The sequence below is a fragment of the Aspergillus japonicus genome, assembly GCF_003184785.1.
Source record: "Aspergillus japonicus CBS 114.51 unplaced genomic scaffold BO86scaffold_6, whole genome shotgun sequence".
Lineage (NCBI taxonomy): Eukaryota > Fungi > Ascomycota > Eurotiomycetes > Eurotiales > Aspergillaceae > Aspergillus > Aspergillus japonicus.
In genome coordinates this window covers 802,435-820,147 of record NW_020291643.1, presented here as the reverse complement: position 1 = coordinate 820,147, position 17,713 = coordinate 802,435, and the positions used below count along the sequence as shown (strand labels likewise).

The following is a 17,713-nucleotide window of genomic DNA, read 5'->3' as shown; positions in this document are numbered from 1 at the left end:
AAAGGGCATAGTAATATCAAAGTCGTTCCGCCATAGCTAAGCTTCCCCAACCCCGGGGTCAGCCTTGCGGGAGTTGGTCCCCATGGTCCTGCCGCTACGCCACGCTTTCCTTTTGCAACGACGGGCTGAAACAAAAAAGAAGACACCAAGGTAGACTTAAATATGGCTCCAAGGACCCTAGTTACTATAAAGCCAAGAATACTCAAAGCACTAACTGGAAAGCCAGCCTCATTCCCAAGCGCTATCACAGAGCATTCCCCTCTAACCCACCTATCCTCCCAAACCTCCGACCTTTCCATCACGCCACAATAGTATAATTACTCGCCGTCGACCCAACAACAGTCAAATAACCGGCCTAGACACCAAGAACACATCATCAGCATGTATGCCTCTTCCAGCCACACCCACTCCCCCAGAAAGGAAAGGGAAGGAAACCACATACCCCAACAAGATAAGCCCTCGACACCCCGATCTGCGCCGGTCCCGTCACGTCGGGCACAGTGACCGTGAAGTTCTGATACTGATCGTAGAAGCCCGTCTCATACTCCGGGTCATAGGGACCGTTGTAGAGAACGTACTGCAGGTATTCGTTCGGGGGCGGGCAGGGGCGAGTGTCGGGGCAGGATTGGATGCCGATCGCGATGCCGATTTCCGTCATGGCTTGGATGTAGTCCTGTCATCGTTCGATTGTCAATCAAGGGCATTCTCTCTGAGTGGGTGAGAGTATGCTGGGAGGAGGCACAGGGAAGAAAGGGAAAGGGGCAGATCATACGCCGCGAGCGACCTGGACGGTGATGGTTTCTCCGACTTGGAGTTCGGTGCCTGCTGCAGGAGAATTGATGAAGATGCCTTGGCCCAGGGCCATGGTGGCGAAGGCTGTGAGGGCGAGGGTGCTCTTCATGGTCGCTGATCTAGATAGTTGGGTTGTGGTGGATGGTGATGTTGATGAAGTATTGAGCCTCTCCTGTGGCATCCATGGCCCTTATATAGTGATTTCTAGTCCCTTATTTCTGATACATCTGGGCGTGACAGGAAAGCCGCATCAACTTGCTCGATTCAACCAGACCACTCATTTTTATCTCAGATTTGTAATTCGACGTCAGGCGTAGATGATGTCTCTGCTATATTTATCGAATCTGAGGTTGCACGATCCCGTTGGTAGAAGCTCAACGCTGTTGTGAGACATCAGGCGTACCTCTCGTATTTCGGCCACTGCGGGGTGATCTCGTCGATAATTGCTTTTCCAGTTGTAGATCAGGCGTGTCTTAAGCTTTGCTGTCCTAAAAATGCCATCAAAATTAGACTTATTTTCATCTCCAAATGCCTCACGAGTGAACTGAAATCATTCAGCATAAACCCTCCGCTGCGAAGGGGGGAGTACTGCGCAAAAGGTACTGTACAATCTCACCGGACACGCTGAAATATACTTAGGGAAGACTCAGCCTCGCGACCCCAAAAATACTTCAGTGCAGCGGCGATACGAGGCTCTTGGCCAATGCTTGTCTTTGCCAAGTCGAATCAGCCCAAGGCTTGGTTGTGGATTGGATATGAGCGTGGTCATCATGTACACTATTTGCGCAGTACATTTCGGCTATCGCGTGCTACGCCATAAATTAGACTTCCACCACCACCATAGTGACTGGTTCTGACACAAAAATAGACCGGGGCAAGATCACCCCTCCAACTCCTGCAGTTGCGCCAATTCCCAGTACTTGCCCCGCTTCTCCATGAGTTTCCGATGCGTCCCCCTTTCGACAATCCGGCCATTCTCAAACACCAAAATTTCATCTGCGTGCATAATTGTCTTCAAGCGATGAGCCACTGCGATGGTTGTCCGACCGGCCATTGCCTCACGTAGGGCCTGTTGGACTTGATACTCAGAGGAAGCATCCAAGGCTGAAGTTGCTTCGTCTAGGAGTCTGCTTTCTGTCAGTTCCCTTGCCTAGAATCATGTGGTAGAGCCAGAGCCACGTACAGTATTTTCGGCTTCCATAGCAGGGCTTTTGCAATTGCCATACGTTGACGTTGACCACCTGAGAGGTTGGATCCGTTTGCTATGATGGGTGTGCTGAGTCCTTGAGGAAGGGACAACTACTATGTATTAGGCAGGTTTGCAGTGACCAATTGGTAGCAGGTACTCACAATGAATCCATCTAACCCCACTTTAGCCAGAACAGCGAGAAGTTCCTCATCAGGAATGACTCTGTTATCACTATGAAGAGCCTCTCGGATATCTTCGCCCACAAGACACGGGTTCTGGTCGACAAGGGCGAAATAATGGTAGTAAGACTCAAGATCATACTCGTCGATCGATGCATCGTCAAGCGTAATACTACCAGAGCCAGCAGAATAAAAGCGTTCAAGAAGGTTGATCACAGAGCTTTTCCCACTTCCAGTAGCCCCAACCAGACCGATAAGGTGTCCAGCGCGCGCATTCAGACTGACATCGTCCAGAGTCCAGGATCCAGAAGAGCGGGTGGGATACCTGAAGTGAACTCTCCGCAGAGCGACATCTTTCACAGTGCTTGGAGCGGGCATAACACCTTCTGACGGACTCAAGCTCGACTCATGCATCAATTTCCGCACCCGAGAAGCGGCCACCTGCGCGCCCGCAATGTCCGGGGCATGTGCAAAGAGAGTCGACGCCGCCTGGGATCCCCACACAATAGCCGCGAAGCAGACGTAGAATTGCTGTATAGAGTACTCTCCTGTGGCAATAAGATGAATACCTCCATACCAAAAGACAAAAGCGATGCCCAACACGCGGAAAAATGTCCCGCATGCATAGGCCACGCCGGTAAGGATCCAGTATCTCTCTCGGGCGTCTTGCTGGATCTGGGCCGCAAATGCGGCGCTGATGGTGCTCTGCAGCCCGAGCACGGTCACGGTTCGGATCGAGGTAAAAGCCTCATGTGCGATCGCAACGGCATCAGAGTTCCGTCTGATGCATCTTTGCACATGCATCACGATGAAATATTGCAGAAATCCTGACGCGGCGATGAACGGGATTATCGCCGTTGAGGCCAATCCTAGCTTCCAGCCGAAAGCACACCCGACAGTGATCCCGGTGACGAGCATGAACACACTTTCAGCCGTCAACCCAAGGGAGGTCCCTGAAATGCCGATGATCTTTTGCGCATCAGAAGAAAGGACGCTGAGAAGGGATCCGGTTGAATGGGCCTCGTCATCAAAGAACGGGAACCCCTTTGAGAGGAGGGATTTGAAAAGGGAAGCACGGGCTCGCATGTGAAGCATGGATGCAGAAGCTGCGAAACAGTATGCCCGACCATAATAGAGTGCAAAGACCACAACACCATGAATAAGGTACATCAGGGCCCAGAAACGGGCGGGGTGACCACCCGTGCTTAGCTTAGGGTCAATGATAGAAACAATTCCGTTACCGAAGAAAATCGCGTGAAGGGGATAGCTCATGCCTGCAAGGATACTAAGAAAAACGCCAGCTCCAACATAAAGCAGTTCTGGCTCATTGAGTTTCCAAACAAACCTAACGCCACTCCGAAGGACGGGGGCGGATGCAGAGCCATTATGTGGCCTATGGATGATTGCACCCGATTTTGTAACGTCCTTCCAGTCTTCAGTTGACACATCCGCCGAAAAAGAATTTCTCTCATGATGCATCTCTTCCTGAGCTAGAGGCTTCGGCTTCATGCTCTGTTGTCTCACCAAAGCTTGGTAAATGTCGCATTTGAGCATCAGTTCTGCGTGTGAGCCTTGATCCTTGATCTGTCCATTGTGCATGACGATAATCTTGTCGGCACGCTGGATCGTAGACAGTCGATGAGCTATCACGATCGTCGTTCTCCCCGTCATCGCTGCACCTAGTGCATTCTGGACCTCTCTTTCGCTCTTGCTATCTAGAGCAGCAGTAGCCTCATCTAGAAGCAGAATAGGGGGCTGGGACACAATTGCCCGAGCGATAGCGATTCGTTGCCTTTGGCCTCCGGACAGACCGGACCCGCCGAAGCCTAGTGCCGTATCGTAGCCATCAGGCAAATCGGAAATAAAGGGATGTATCTGGGCAATTTTGGCGGCTTCAATAACCCGCTCCCTAACGACTGCTGCTGTCAGGCTCTACCTAGATCAGCACACGATCTCCCTGGAATAGGGTGAGTTGACAGACCTGTTTCAAAGAGACATGGAGACCGTAGGCTATGTTGTCGTGAATTGAACCTCGGAAGAGAGCCACATCCTGATCGACGTATCCCATCTGGGACCTCAACCACGAGATGCCGAGCTCTTCGATGGGTTCATGATCTACCGTTATGCACCCGCTGGATGGTAGATAAAGTTGCTCGAGAAGACAGAGCACAGTTGACTTCCCGGATCCTGAAGCACCAACGAATGCCACTGTCTGCCCTGGTAAAACGATGAAACTAACGCAGTGCAATATCGGTCGACTCGGTTGGGACGGATATGTGAAGATCACATCGTGAAATTCAATACGTCCTTGAAGGGGCTTAATGGTGCGACCTGTAGAGTATGAAATACTTGATGATGATCTACGCTCAATGACCGAAAAGACTCGACTGACTGCGTCATGAGCCTGTATGATAGCGGGCAAAAAAGGGAGGGCTTGGCTAAGCATCCCGCCGGCCACCGTCATTGCATACAGGATAGTCAAGGCTTCTGGGATGGTACATTTCGCCTCATGGAATAAGCGATTTGCTTGCCAAATCTACACATCAGCGATTGCGAAGAGTTAGCCAACCTAGGTTGAAAGGAAAGGACGGCCTACATACACCTAATCCATTTGCCCAATGGAGAACAGCAAAAGACCCGGCAACAATAATACCGAAAATGAGCCGCTCGCGACGCTCGAGCAGAATAGGAATCCGAATAGTTTCCTGGTACTTGTTCGTGTATCGCTCCTGACTTCGGTACGCAAGAACAGCCCTAATAGCTCCGAGCACATCTTGTGCGAGGTTGTCTGCCTGTACCCAGTTCACTTGCCCTTGCCGTTGAGTCCTGCCCATCCAGGATCCAAGCCCACCTACTACAAGCATCAGAGCCAGGGGCTGGGACAGCATCATGCCCGCAAACCGAGGGTTCTGTGAAAAGGCAATAATGATGGCCACGATGAAGCCGGCGAGTCCGGAGATGAGCATGCCCATTTTCTGGGAAATGCCTTCCTGGATTGTTCTTATGTCGGTGTCGACGCCAGCCGTCAGCTCGCCGGCCCCAACAGCATCGAAGTAATCCAGGTTTTGCTGGAGAGCAGCGGTGAGGTACTCTGACTGTAGTCTCACAGTGATTTTCTCGCCTAGGCGGTTGAATCCCCAGGTGCTACACCAAGTCGATAGAAGGGATCCGATTGCTTCCTAGATCTATCAGCGATGCTCAGCCCCCGCTCGAATACGCACCCACGGACCGATATATACTAGCCGGAGTGATAGTTGCCTGACTGAGTCTGCAATGAAGTGAGTTGTTTTAGCATCATTTGAATTGCCGCTAATGAAGTGCTCGATGAATGATCCAAAAACGAGCTACACAGGTCAGTTCAAACTTCAAACTAGACGTGGTGCCCTTTGAGAGGATATCTACCGTCACTAAAGGAAGCGCCGCACCGGCGACCAGCGCGCAGAAAACACATATTGCCAAGCTCCATCTTTCATAGAAAGTAGCATATCTGTAGACCGTGAACAACCCAGCTCTTCTCGATACAGTCTCGATTTGCTCCTCGATTGCTGTGTCTCGGGTCTCCCGATCCTCAAAAGAGCAACGGGCAATCGGCTGGATGTCATCAAGCAAGATTGCATCAGACATCTGTCTTACCAGTATTGAACCTTCAAATTCGGCCACTGATTGCTTCTTGTGCACTGGTAAACACTAAGACCATCGCTGTTCTCAGTCACGTGAGCCGTGGGATTTCACTCAGAAATTTGAATGTAGGAGCTTTGTTGCTTTGGAGGAAGCAAGCTGATACGTCACCTTATCTCGGTGTGTTGGAATCCCTGGCAGGAACTCGGCGATGCACATTCCTCAACAAGCGCGCTCCATCCAAGACTCACGGATCAACCAGAATGGCTTGGGCTTCCTAAGCATTAACTGCGCGATGGCTTTTCACTTCACCCCACCGAACTTAATCAATTCTTGACCAGTTTCTACACTCCTTGCTGTACTCCGTAGTTGACTAAATAATGCACTGTAACCAACCATGAGCAATAATAGGATGGCTTCGGGCTGATCAAGCCAGATCGGGACGGGAGATTGGCTTTAGTAGAGGCTAGTAAATGCAAGATAACATCGACCACTGCAGCTGAAGACCCGGCTAAGCCCCACAATAGTCTTAACACCTTGATCTATTTGTCCGCCCCAAAATCATCTTGCTTAGGCGTGTGTCAATTCAGCTCCTCGGCCTCCTCTCTTCCAGGGCAGGGCTGCAAATTCAAGTATCCGAGGGATGGTCCATTTCCATCAGAGCCAAATCCAGGTCTCTGACAATCTTCTCCCAGGCCCCCTCCCGTAAAGTGCACGAAAGCCACCAATTACCCGCGGCGTCTTTCCCCATCACTCTCAGCAAATTCCTTGTTGGGTACCCATCACTATGTTCGATATTACCCACATACGAGGGTCGCCCCAGCGGGTTGGCCCTTCCTGACAGGGGCACCCCTGGTCGGACCACGGCTGGGGAGAAGTCCAGCTCGAAGAACCGAGCCTTGTGATGGTTAGTGCAGGCCATGAACACCAGATTTGAGTCGCCGACGAGCGGGGTTGTCGTTAGCAGCGAGCGACTTTGAAGGGACGCTAAAGCATGCACCTGCTCCTTGGTCCGGTGGCGACTCAGGGCCCGACGGTTCTCTTGCGCCAATGTACCAATATTTCCCTTCATGACATCCGGCACAGAAAGCAGCGTGTAGGAGGGAAAAATGGCGTTGCCAATATAAGCGCTGCCGGTCGGGAACCAGTCCTCGAACAAATCCCGAACCTCAAACATGTTCATCGACATGATCATTTGGTCCGGTGACAGGTCCAATGCACGTGTAACGCTTTTTACCCACCAAGAAAGCAACACGTCACTTTCACTAAGGTAGGAATCATTGTGGTGGGATAGTTCCTGCAGCGCCTGCAGTCGCAGTCGTTCCACAAATCGGCCAGGGAGGAGAAGAAGGTGATCTTCTTGACGGTGGAACCAAAGATCGAACAAATGGCGGATCCCAAATACGACCAGCCCAAATCCCTGAAGGACCCGATCGGCATGGATGTAGCTTGGTCCTGGAACCTCCACACCGAGCGAGGCCAGCGGGTCCTCAGATAGGTCTCGGAATGGTGGAACATCACCAGGCTGGCCGCGCAGGACGGCTGTCCAGGCTCGCAGGAATGTTGAGCGCCCGACCGCGTCCATCAGCGTATGCGGGTATGTAATCGTCAACAGAGTCGAATCATCAAACAGGACCACATGAATCCTGAGCTGCGGTAGGTCGGATGAGATCCAATCCCTCAGAGTTTGGGGAGAGTCATGGTCACACACTAAGGGACCAAATTCAGCCGCGCGTGGGGCCAAGAAGGGCGCCTTGGATGATGATGTCCGTGGGAGACGAGATCCCAATGGGTGATCATTAATACTCATGTCATGTTTTGTCGTTGTGAAGATGAATGCCGGTCGGGAATCATCGTACTGGGTTGGGACACGGTATTCGAGCTTTCCCTTCGACTGAAGAACCAATTAGTGTATATACACACACAGCCTCTCAGTCAGGAACAAAGCAACCTACGTTCAACCTCAATCGCGCCCCCAGCTGTCCCCAGTTTCCTATCTGGAGTAAAGTGTGTAGTGCCTTGCGTAGCTTCGTATCATCGAGCACATCATCGAAGCCAAAGGTGCAGTCATGAACTAAGGCGCGTATGTGTGGAACATCATCCCAGACGCGTAGAGGGATGATTCGGTCTGTGGGAAAAGTAGGGACTTGAAAATGCCCAAAAAGCGTTGATCTAAGACCCATTGTTAAGCAGTGTGAGACTTTTGTGAAGGATGAGATTTGAATGGAGAGAAGATGAGTGGGGAGGTGATGGCAAGAGCTAGAAAAAACGACCCGCTCCAGGTAGGTACTGGATATTACTAGTTACTAGGTACTAGGTACCTAGTAAGGTACAGGACTTGCCCGACTCGACTCGGAAGGCTACAGCTACCAGGCTACAGATCCTGGCTTTGTTCTTTGATGGATCGGCGTGCACTTCAATACGTGCGTATCAATAATTGATCAACATGACCACATGTGAAGCAGAGAGGACATCAATCTTCCAGAATCAAGCCAACAAGACCAGCAATCAATATTGTCATAGTCTCTCAACTTAATCCAACCAACACACCATTATCGTTTTCCAGTGTCATCGATATCCTCTCAACCCACGGTCCCGGATTGTAATCTGTTACGTTTGAGAATGTCTGCATCAGACGAGCAACCATGTAAGAAATGGCAATCATAGCGTAACGTTCTTTAGAGTCAAGATTGACGGTTAGCGCAGTTGTAGGTTGAGGTCTGGTGCATGAGTACTCACGTCCGGGACAAATTCGAGGGCCCTTGTTGAATGGTATAAACCCGGCGACGTCGGCGCCCAGATTTTCCCATCGCTCGGGTCGAAATTCCTCGGGGTTCGAGCCGAAGCTGGCCTCCGATCGGTGGCTAGACCAGGAAGAGAAGACGAGGATATCGTCTTTGCGGATCAAAATCGGTTTGCTGCCATCGAGCCCGCCACCGAATGGCAGAACAGTGTGTTTGTTTGCAGTTCGCGCATTCAAGGGAGCTGCTGGGAAGAATCGCATACCTGTAGCGAGCTTTCATTAGTGATAGAGTAATTGAAGAATACTGAGGGCATCATTACTCTCATGGATAACGTATGTGAGGTAAGGAATCTTTGTGAGCTGGTCGTATGTAGGGGGATTGGGTCCTATCTCCTCCAGGACAATTTGTCGTAGTTTTGACACTACTCTCTTATGCTGTGACAGAAGGAAGAAGGTTCCCGATAATGTGGTAGCAATGCTATCGTTAGCTAGCAAAATACTCAAAGTCTGGTTTGCCAACTGAGCAGCATCTGCTCCTTTTTCATTCAAGCCCTTCATGAAATAGTATCCCTCTGCGTTGTCTTGTGAAATTCCCTTTGCTACTTCCCGCTCCGCATAATCCATAACGAAGCGACGCGCCCGTGTACAAGACCGTCGAAACTCGAGTTTCCTCGAAAGATGGCGCAGAGGGCCTCGGAAGCCATCACGAACAATAGTCTCCTTGATGACATGCAAGTCTTCCGCAAAGTGCTTCTTCGCCGGCGCGGGACTGGGATGCAAGCTACCGACCGAGTCACCCAAAGCGAATCCGCTTTGGATATCAATTGCAAGGCTGATGAAACATCCCTGGATGTCGAACCTTTGACCATCAGGCGGTACACGCTGAAGGAATGTCTGGAATTGCTGCTCGAACATTACAAAATCACAGATTCTGCGATTATTGGACAGCTGGGTACGCAGCTGATCGCGCATTACTCGCCAGTCGAGGCCATCAACCGTAAAGATGCCATGAGGTGTAATGGGATTGAATAAGGGGCCTCGCAGCTTGGAGCTGTCATAATCCGCAAAGCCCGTTGAGAGAATGTGTTTGATGTTGGCAGGATCGCATGTGAAGTGAATGCGATAACCCAGAATCTGAGACATATAAGTATTTCCATATTTCTTGAAAAGCGTATCTGTATACTCGAGTGCGGTTTTATGCCGGAAATGGTGGGCGAATTCGAGCACTTTCAGTACACCCAAGAAGTCCAGCCGGGAGACTTTCTCCTTGACCACATTCCCGCAACCGTACTGTTGCTCGAGCGCGTATAAGCTGTGTGCTCGTCGCAGCTTGAACAGCCACATGAGCACAAGGAATCCTAGTACGGCCAGTGGGAGAGGTCCTGTCGGTAGTCCCATGGTGATGATTGCCTGACTCACAATCCTCAATCTCGATGCTGGCTCAAGAATTCAACCGGCTGTTATTCAACAATGATCTGGTATTAGGAGGAGTGTAAGAGCGCCCGTAGAAGATCAGCGCTAGTTCTTGCAGATAAAAACCCCTATCGTGTCTCATCCCCGCCAAACCGACGCAAAAACATACAGGGAAACCCAGCATCTTGGGGGACCTTCCGTGGTCAATTAGGAAGGCATGACGCGTGAGAGATTCAACATGAACAGAGGCCCCAAGCGTCAGCTGCAACAAAAAGTCACAAAAACAAAACAAAATTCCAAGGACAAAACCTGTCATGGTCAGATGTGATCCATCCTCCTCGACCCACCACACCACTGCACGCCGATCCTGCGCTAGCTATGCACGAGTAGCGCCAGGGAATTGGTCACTCTTGCAACACCAACCAACTGAACATTTCACACTAGCTGAGCACCCACACGATGAAATAGTCTATAGCATCGGTTCGATGAGATTTCTTGTTCGCGGCCCCAAAGTCCGATCAATTCATTCATTGGCTCATCTTCTTTGGAGCTCATGTATATGCCTCAGGCAACTAATCCAACAAGTACATGCGCAGTACTTAGACTGTGCAGAAGGTCTAAAGAACCCTTCTCTCTTGTTTGGGCTCTCAGAGTCAGACTTTCCTTCACTTTGAGTCAGTAAACCGACCGCCCATGTACATTTCCATGGAAGATAACCCACCAAGAAAGCATTAAAGCATCAGTGCACTTCCCGTCTTTCATCGTGTCCAAATCCCACTCGTCGATCGAGAGCGATCGTAATCAGCGAAGGAAACAGAGACCTTTCATACAATGTGCAAGACAAGGGAACTCGCTTCGCTCGTCAAGGACACACTTGATCAAGCGACCGAGTTTTCTCGGGAAACGGTGCATCCAGACGGTCATTGGTGCGGTGAGCTCAAATCCAACGCAACTATCACGTCCGAATATGTCTTTCTTCGATACGCTTTAGGTCTAGATCTGACGGTCAATGGACCTTCGTATGCCTATTGGCTTCTATCTGAGCAGAATCCGGATGGCTCCTGGGGACTGGCTCCAGAGATTCCCGGCGACGTCTCAACCACAACAGAGGCATACCTGGCCTTGAAAATACTAGGAGAAGATATTAACTCTGTGCCCATGCAACGAGCGAGGACGTTTGTGCTTCAGGCCGGGGGAGTGGCTGCTGTCCGGGTGTTCACACGCATTTTCTTGGCCACCTTTGGGTTGTTTCCGTGGACCGCAGTACCGCAAATCCCGGTAGAACTCATCCTTCTGCCCTCTTCGCTGCCAATCAATATATTCAAACTGGCGTCCTGGGCACGAGGAACAATCGCCCCATTGTTGCTTATATGCCATCACCAGCCGGTGTACCCACTGCCAAACGGGCAGTCGGCGAGCAACGACTACCTCGATGAATTATGGACAGATAGCATGAATAAGAACGTACCCTATGGCAAGTCACTTTGGACCTTGGCGGCCGATCGTGACATCGCCGGTCTAGTATTCACCGTTGTCGATAACGTCTTGTATCAGCTCGGGGGATTGCGATCGGTACCGTTCATGCGCACTTATGCTCGCCGCAAGTGTGTTGAATGGATCCTCGACCGACAAGAAACCTCCGGCGATTGGGGTGGAATTTTTCCTCCGATGCACGCGAGTATGTATGCTCTGCTGCTCGAAGGATACCAACTTGATGACGAGCCGGTGCGTCTCGGTTTCGAAGCTCTGGAACGTTTCGCCTGGCAGGATGAGCAAGGCAAGAGGATCCAGGCCTGCGTGTCTCCAGTCTGGGACACGGCACTGATGACCATTGGGTTGTGCGACGCCATGTCCACTGACAAGGAAATGCTCGATCGAGCGGTCAATTGGATTCGACGTCGTCAGATCTTTGACCTGCGCGGAGACTGGCGCGTCTATCGTCCGAATCTTCCGCCCGGGGGCTTTAGTTTTGAGTACGACAACACGTGGTACCCCGATGTAGACGACACTGCAGCCATCATTCTCGCACAGATAAAACAGGACCCGGCGTCGGTATCCTCTTTCTCCGTGATTCAAGCCACGAAATGGATATTGGGGATGCAGAACCCGGATGGAGGTTGGGCTGCCTTTGATGTTGAGAACGACAAGCTCTTCCTCAACAAGATTCCCTTCAGTGATATGGACAGTCTGTGCGACACCTCCTGCGCCGACATCACAGGTCGCATCCTTGAAGCATTTGGGTTGTTCATGCGAACTCCCGATAAAAGCAACACAGTCATACATCTCTATCCTCAGCTTCGTTTGGCTTGCCATCGCGGGATCGACTACCTCGCCACCACCCAAGAGTCTAATGGAAGCTGGTTTGGCCGATGGGGGTGCAATTATATTTACGGCACTTCGCACGCGCTGTGTGGTTTGGCTTATTTTATGGACGAGGATAAACGCGTTCAGAGGATGGTAGATATTGCCATGGAGTGGTTGAAATCTATCCAGAATGTTGATGGCGGATGGGGCGAGTCCTTGCTCACGTATAAAGACCCAAATATGCCGATCAAGCGCCACAAGTCCACTGCTGCGCAGACTGCCTGGGCGCTGATGGCGCTGTTGGCATATTTGCCACCCACAGACGAGGTGATTGAGCAAGGCGTCAGGTATCTCGTCGATTCAATGGAAGTTGTCGGCCGGAAGACGGAAGAATGGACGGAGAAAATGCACACGGGAACAGGGGCGGATAATATACAGACGGGAACATGGACGGATAAAATGTACACGGGAACCGGGTTTCCGAATCATTTCTATCTGGGATACGTGTATTACGCTCATTACTTTCCCATGATGGCGCTGGGAAGGTATATGCGGAAAGCCTCGGCTCAAGGATGATGGCACGCGTGGCGGACTGTTCTGTAGTAGACATGAGGACTTAGCATACCATGAACATAGTGACCCATTCCAGCTCTTTGCGTGTAGCGGTAGCCTACCTCAGTCCAAAACATGCAGCAGGGTCGAGGAGAGATTATCAAGGACAAATCATCCTAGTTCCCTACACCGACTGCCAGTCGTGCTTGGTAAAGTGCATCGGAAGGTCGAAGGGCGTGAGGCGAGTGCTGTAGCCACGAACTCCCGCAAATGTGCACTTTAGAAGGCGATCGTTGCATTATTGGGCTGTTCTGAGTCGTGCCTTCAAGGCTCTTTCATGTGTCGTGGCTAGGGTCATGTGGCCATGATGACGGTCTTACCAGTGGCTTGTACTTCCATCCGGGGTAAAATCGCTCTCTATGTCATTTCAAATGATTAATGACGTGCCTTGGAGTAGGCAGAATGTTTCCTCTGCATCTTCGGGCATACAGAATGATATCCATACAAGTCAACGAGAAGAGAAGAGAGACTGTGTGTCGCAGTCCGCTTCCACGCCACCTTCTTGCTTCGACCTAATCTCATCACAGCGACTCATCTGCGACTTAGTTTTAATCTGCGCTTTGTCGAGCGTGCGAGTGAAACTGGAGGGTGGTCTGCGTCGACATAGTCACGATGAAAGGTCTTTGGTTCCATTCTGCGGCGTAGAGAAACGACCATAAGTTAGCAAGCAGCTCAGATAGGATTCCTGATTGCATGTTCGAGTACTGTTTGTACAGAAGGATGCGAAGAACAAACAGTTGCTTTGATTACGCCAGTGTCGCTTCCAATATGTTCCTAATCCCCACGGAGAGACAAATTGGGGAGATTCATGAGAAGGTCAAAGATGTAGGGTCATCTCTTGATGAGAGCGCGGATGAAGTGTGGATAAAGTCAGGATCAGGTGAGGATCAAGGCATTGTCGAGAGGATGTCATGGTAAACTGCGTGAAGCTTCAAAGAAGAAGTTGAGTCGTTTGCAAAGCATGCCTGACCTGGAGTTTACCGTGCCTGAGGCTACGAGGCTGGAAATGTGATAGTAATACACCAGAACCCAGTCCACCATCCCTCCTCTTCTTCACCTACGCGACACCAGTGACTGCACATTCTTTCATCAGAAGTACTCATTACCCCTGTCACCGATGAAAGAGCTTTGATTGTCCTCAGCTCACCTCTCATTGCAACCTGAATCTTTTCCTTGCAAAGCCATCGAGTCTCTATCCACGCTGCCAGAAATTCTCACAACCACATCTCCCCACCGCGCCCCACAGCTACAATGACTCCAAATACATTCCCGCAGTTTGCAAAGCTCCCCACTGAGCTCCGCAGCATGATCTGGGAATTTGCGCTCCCCGACAAGCCAATCGGGCCCTTCTTGTACCCCTACAAGCCAGGATACTGGAGCCCTCGACGACTGTCAGCAATCGGAGACCGGGACGATTACTCTGATTTAGCGCATAGATTGGTCGACCCCGTCCAATTCTCGATGCCACTTCTGCTCGTCAATCGTCAAGCCCGCGCCATCGCAGAATCCTGGATGGACGAAAACAGCGTGCAGATCCGCTACTACAAGGACACCGAATCGCTTGTCTCTGTCTGTGCCTTTCATCCCCAGCACGACGCGCTCTATGTTTCCTCCGAAAATTGGGAGCCTTTTCTAAGCGAGATGAGAAGCCTCTATGACAAGGGTTATCAGTTGCCGCGCCTGGCAGATATCCTCTTGGGCGTGCAACGCCTGGCGGTTCCTCTCAGCGTTCTTCAGGCTCACGAAGACACGTTTCCTTACGTTGTCAACATTTGCCCGTTCATTAGGAAGATTTTTGTGGTCGCGAATTTGCGACCGGATTTGCTGTTCGCTGGCGGCGACGACAGCAACCTGCATGCGCGTTGGGAGCTAAGAAAGACAGAGGTTGCTAGGCTCTGGGGTCCTGGACTCGACAGATCTTGGTGCGGGTTTACTCGTGGTTACGGACCGGGGGGTTACGTCGCCGACTTGATTGACAGAGGAGCGGACGGTCTACAAGAGATGTTTGAGGACTGGGACCCGGAACGGCGTGAGGGAAAACGCTATGTGTTGCGGGCTGTCTATGCAGTCAGAAATGAGCATCAATAAGGAAGTTGCCATAAGTTTGACGTGTGTGTCGGGAGCTGGAACTCGGATCTGTCACGAAGGAATAGGGTCTGTTTACTGACAGAGAGATGAGGGCGACATGTACCAATGTGATCTCGAGCATTTAGAGCCAAGTGATTCTTCTAGCACAAGAATGCAATGTTCCTGAAATGAAGATATGTTCAAGCGAGGAAAACATCCCGCAAGCCTACTGTCACCAGCGAAAAGAAATCAACACCCCCCCGTAGCACTCGACCCAACACAAACCTCACCCGTACAATTGAATCCTACCGTCCCCTCCACATTCCCACAAAGATAATCATCCGCAGCGGTCGAGCTCCCCGTGACCCGCAGACTCACATCCTCGACCGTGATATTCTCGCACGGGGCCACCGCACTGCACTGGAAGCTGATAACATCCGTCGAAGGCAGCGTGCCCGAAACATCACTGAAGTACAGATCCCGGACCTGGAACTTGGAGTTCGTGCAGTTTCCCGAAGCGCCCGAGAAGGTGGTGCATTGCGATACGGTGAACGGGGTGCCCTTGAGGTTGTTGAGCGACAGGTCCGTCGCCGTGACGTCGGAGATATCTAGTGTTTGTAAGCCTCAAATTCAGGAATGGAGGATAGAGGAGCGACGTACACCCAAGACCGCCACCCCCGCCGTTCGGCGGGTATCCGACCTGATCCCCGGTCCAGGTCTTGACATACACGGCGTGCGTGGTCTTTTGGTACGTGCAATTGGAGACGCGAACGTTCTCCACTGTTTCGAACTCGTTCAAGTACTGCCCAATGCTACCGATTGAGATGCCCAGGCCAGTGGAGAAGGTTGAGTCAGCGATGGTGATGTCAGTGGAGTTGCCCTTCAGACTGATGCTGTCGTCGCCGTTGACAACCTGCCAGTTGGTGAAGGTGATTCCGTTGCTTCGGATTGTGTTGGCTCCGTCAGTATTTCCTATTATCGTTAGTTGAGTAGCACTTGACTTGATAGAAGGATAACCATACTAGAGGAACCGCCATTATCGTTAAGGTTGTTAACATAGATCGAATCGAATAGCAGGTTCTCAGAGTAGATTATGGACATTGTCCTATCCAGTCAGTCTTGATCATTGGCCTGCGAGGTTCTCTGGTGAACAACATACCACATTTGACTCTGCACAAATCTCAACCCCTTGAACGTCGAGTCTTGTGCTGTGACGGTCAACTGATGCGGTCGCCGTGGGTAGTTCGACACGCCGGAGGTATAGCTGTACCACACTGGTCCACTGCCATTGAATGTCCCGTAGCCGTGACCGTCGAAGACAATATCCTTACCACCCAGGATCCAAGCAGTGGATTGGTTCTGGTAGCCGACGTCGAGGGAGTTGGCAAGCCAGTAGCTTATGTTTGTGCTCCACTGTGAAGCTGGTTAGTGATTACCATGAAGAAGGTGAGAAATGCCTACCAGAAGAGTTCCCTGGAGGTCAATCTCGACATCATTCAGCCAGGTCGTGTTCATCACCGAGTTGATGTGGTAGGTGGTATTGCTGAAACTCACCCGCCCACCATTGCCGCAGGTTGTCAGAGCATCGAGGATGGCCGGCACATCATCGACGGCGGTCGAGTTTCCGGCCGGGACAAGACAGGTTGCTCGCGCGCGTCCACTCTTGGTGGTATCTGACAGACCAAATGTGGGTGCTATGAGCGAGGAAATGCCAGCAATGCAGGTCAGCGCACGGGACAACATCCTGAGCTTCGTAGAATGGAATTGATTTTGCTTGCCGAACACATGAGTTCAAAGGCCAGGAAACTCAAGGTGCTTTATAGCTCATGAACAAACCATTATGTTTTTGTACCTACCTAGTATACTTCACATCCTGAGTCAGTGTTGAACATCATCATGCTAACCCCTCAGACTCCGGGGTAATTCAGCCCGACCCTGCCAAAACTTGGTTCCGTGATAGGTGCAATTTGAGACCCAGTTTCTCCACGATCTGCAGCGCCAATCAGTATTGAGGAGAGCATCCCCCAGTTTCCTCGGCACGTTCAGGACTGCTGACACCGAACCTTCAGCGGAACTTAAGGTAATTCGTGGGGTCGATGGGGCCGTGCCTGGATCCTGCATAAGCGACTGCGAGACATGGACGCGGGGTGCAGCTCTTGGCGTGCTGGGCATGAGCTGACGATACCACCCAAATTTAAGTTCCATTCTGCCTCTGGATCTCTTGTTCATTTCGGATTTCTCGATTTACCCGGACGCGCCGTTAGCCTTGCAGAAGAAGGGTTGTGATAAGTGTCTCGATACAACATATTTTAAAAAAGGAAGAACCTTGGTCAAAAACGGCAAGGGGCTTACTGCGATTCTTTCTTCCTATTTTAGGTGTCTGAGGAGGCCGTCTGAAGTTTCCAATGCATGTACTGCAAGAGAGAGGTGAAGTGGGTCTCCAAAATAGTTGACAGCAACTCCGCAACGTTTTCATGGAACCTTCTCCACAGGAGCTCTTGAGCGGATACATTGGAAGGTTTTTCAGCCTTTCATGTTGATTGGGAAATATAGTCTACAGTACATAAATACTCCTAGCCACTATGCTCACAACTAAACTGGAGGCTCACTCGATTCGACTCGTAAACCTCAACATTGCAAGGTCACCTCTCCGCTCATGCAAAAACAGTCAACCGAAAATGCACGCAAGACTTCGTCTAACATTTCGATTCTGCAGAGTGGGCCAAAAAGATACGTACTGCTGCTCCTTCCAGCAGGATGCTAAGCTGCATATTATACTGTCCACACTCTTTCCCA

The 17,713-nt window shown here is 51.0% G+C and overlaps 7 protein-coding genes across 7 annotated transcripts; 2 read left to right on the top strand and 5 right to left on the bottom strand.

The window, feature by feature from the left end:
• Window positions 1–298: 298 nt before the first annotated feature.
• BO86DRAFT_376433 (uncharacterized protein) lies at window positions 299–901 on the bottom strand (the record flags this gene model as incomplete). The annotated part of the gene is made up of 3 exons (XM_025670533.1): window positions 299–355; window positions 443–673; window positions 773–901. The coding sequence occupies 3 exons, from the start codon at window positions 899–901 to the stop codon at window positions 299–301; spliced, it is 417 nt and encodes a 138-aa protein (XP_025531323.1).
• Window positions 902–1,595: 694 nt separating this feature from the next.
• On the bottom strand, window positions 1,596–5,784 carry BO86DRAFT_438945 (ABC transporter ATP-binding protein; the record flags this gene model as incomplete). The annotated part of the gene is made up of 7 exons (XM_025676142.1): window positions 1,596–1,919; window positions 1,976–2,091; window positions 2,143–4,092; window positions 4,142–4,696; window positions 4,761–5,335; window positions 5,390–5,504; window positions 5,563–5,784. 7 exons carry the CDS (start codon window positions 5,782–5,784, stop codon window positions 1,673–1,675), a joined length of 3,780 nt encoding a protein of 1,259 aa, XP_025531322.1. The 3' UTR covers window positions 1,596–1,672.
• Window positions 5,785–6,275: 491 nt separating this feature from the next.
• BO86DRAFT_438942 (LysR family regulatory protein) lies at window positions 6,276–8,133 on the bottom strand. The gene is made up of 2 exons (XM_025676141.1): window positions 7,734–8,133; window positions 6,276–7,672 (listed from the first exon to the last, which is right to left on the bottom strand). The coding sequence occupies exons 1-2, from the start codon at window positions 7,959–7,961 to the stop codon at window positions 6,407–6,409; spliced, it is 1,494 nt and encodes a 497-aa protein (XP_025531321.1). The 5' UTR covers window positions 7,962–8,133; the 3' UTR covers window positions 6,276–6,406.
• A 172-nt stretch (window positions 8,134–8,305) lies between these two features.
• BO86DRAFT_355368 (putative cytochrome P450 oxidoreductase/alkane hydroxylase) lies at window positions 8,306–10,146 on the bottom strand (the record flags this gene model as incomplete). The annotated part of the gene is made up of 3 exons (XM_025669621.1): window positions 8,842–10,146; window positions 8,518–8,784; window positions 8,306–8,454 (listed from the first exon to the last, which is right to left on the bottom strand). Exons 1-3 carry the CDS (start codon window positions 9,917–9,919, stop codon window positions 8,306–8,308), a joined length of 1,494 nt encoding a protein of 497 aa, XP_025531320.1. The 5' UTR covers window positions 9,920–10,146.
• A 489-nt stretch (window positions 10,147–10,635) lies between these two features.
• Window positions 10,636–12,814, top strand: BO86DRAFT_355365 (terpene cyclase/mutase family protein; the record flags this gene model as incomplete). Its single annotated transcript, XM_025669620.1, has 2 exons — window positions 10,636–12,610; window positions 12,677–12,814. The coding sequence occupies exons 1-2, from the start codon at window positions 10,766–10,768 to the stop codon at window positions 12,812–12,814; spliced, it is 1,983 nt and encodes a 660-aa protein (XP_025531319.1). The 5' UTR covers window positions 10,636–10,765.
• Window positions 12,815–14,101: 1,287 nt separating this feature from the next.
• On the top strand, window positions 14,102–14,938 carry BO86DRAFT_438927 (2EXR domain-containing protein; the record flags this gene model as incomplete). Its single annotated transcript, XM_025676140.1, has 1 exon — window positions 14,102–14,938. The coding sequence occupies one exon, from the start codon at window positions 14,102–14,104 to the stop codon at window positions 14,936–14,938; it is 837 nt and encodes a 278-aa protein (XP_025531318.1).
• Window positions 14,939–15,166: 228 nt separating this feature from the next.
• BO86DRAFT_438923 (putative exo-polygalacturonase) lies at window positions 15,167–16,678 on the bottom strand (the record flags this gene model as incomplete). Its single annotated transcript, XM_025676139.1, has 5 exons — window positions 16,379–16,678; window positions 16,077–16,330; window positions 15,940–16,022; window positions 15,578–15,889; window positions 15,167–15,525 (listed from the first exon to the last, which is right to left on the bottom strand). Exons 1-5 carry the CDS (start codon window positions 16,658–16,660, stop codon window positions 15,167–15,169), a joined length of 1,290 nt encoding a protein of 429 aa, XP_025531317.1. The 5' UTR covers window positions 16,661–16,678.
• Between the last annotated feature and the right edge of the window lie 1,035 nt (window positions 16,679–17,713).

Excerpts from the sequence above, each read along its gene's own strand:
- BO86DRAFT_438942 (XM_025676141.1), bottom strand. The coding sequence starts at position 7,961 with ATGGGTCTTAGATCAACGCTTTTTGGGCATTTTCAAGTCCCTACTTTT. Across the intron at positions 7,673-7,733 it reads GGGCGCGATTGAGGTTGAAC|TCGAAGGGAAAGCTCGAATA; the intron begins GTAGGTTGCTTT and ends TTGGTTCTTCAG.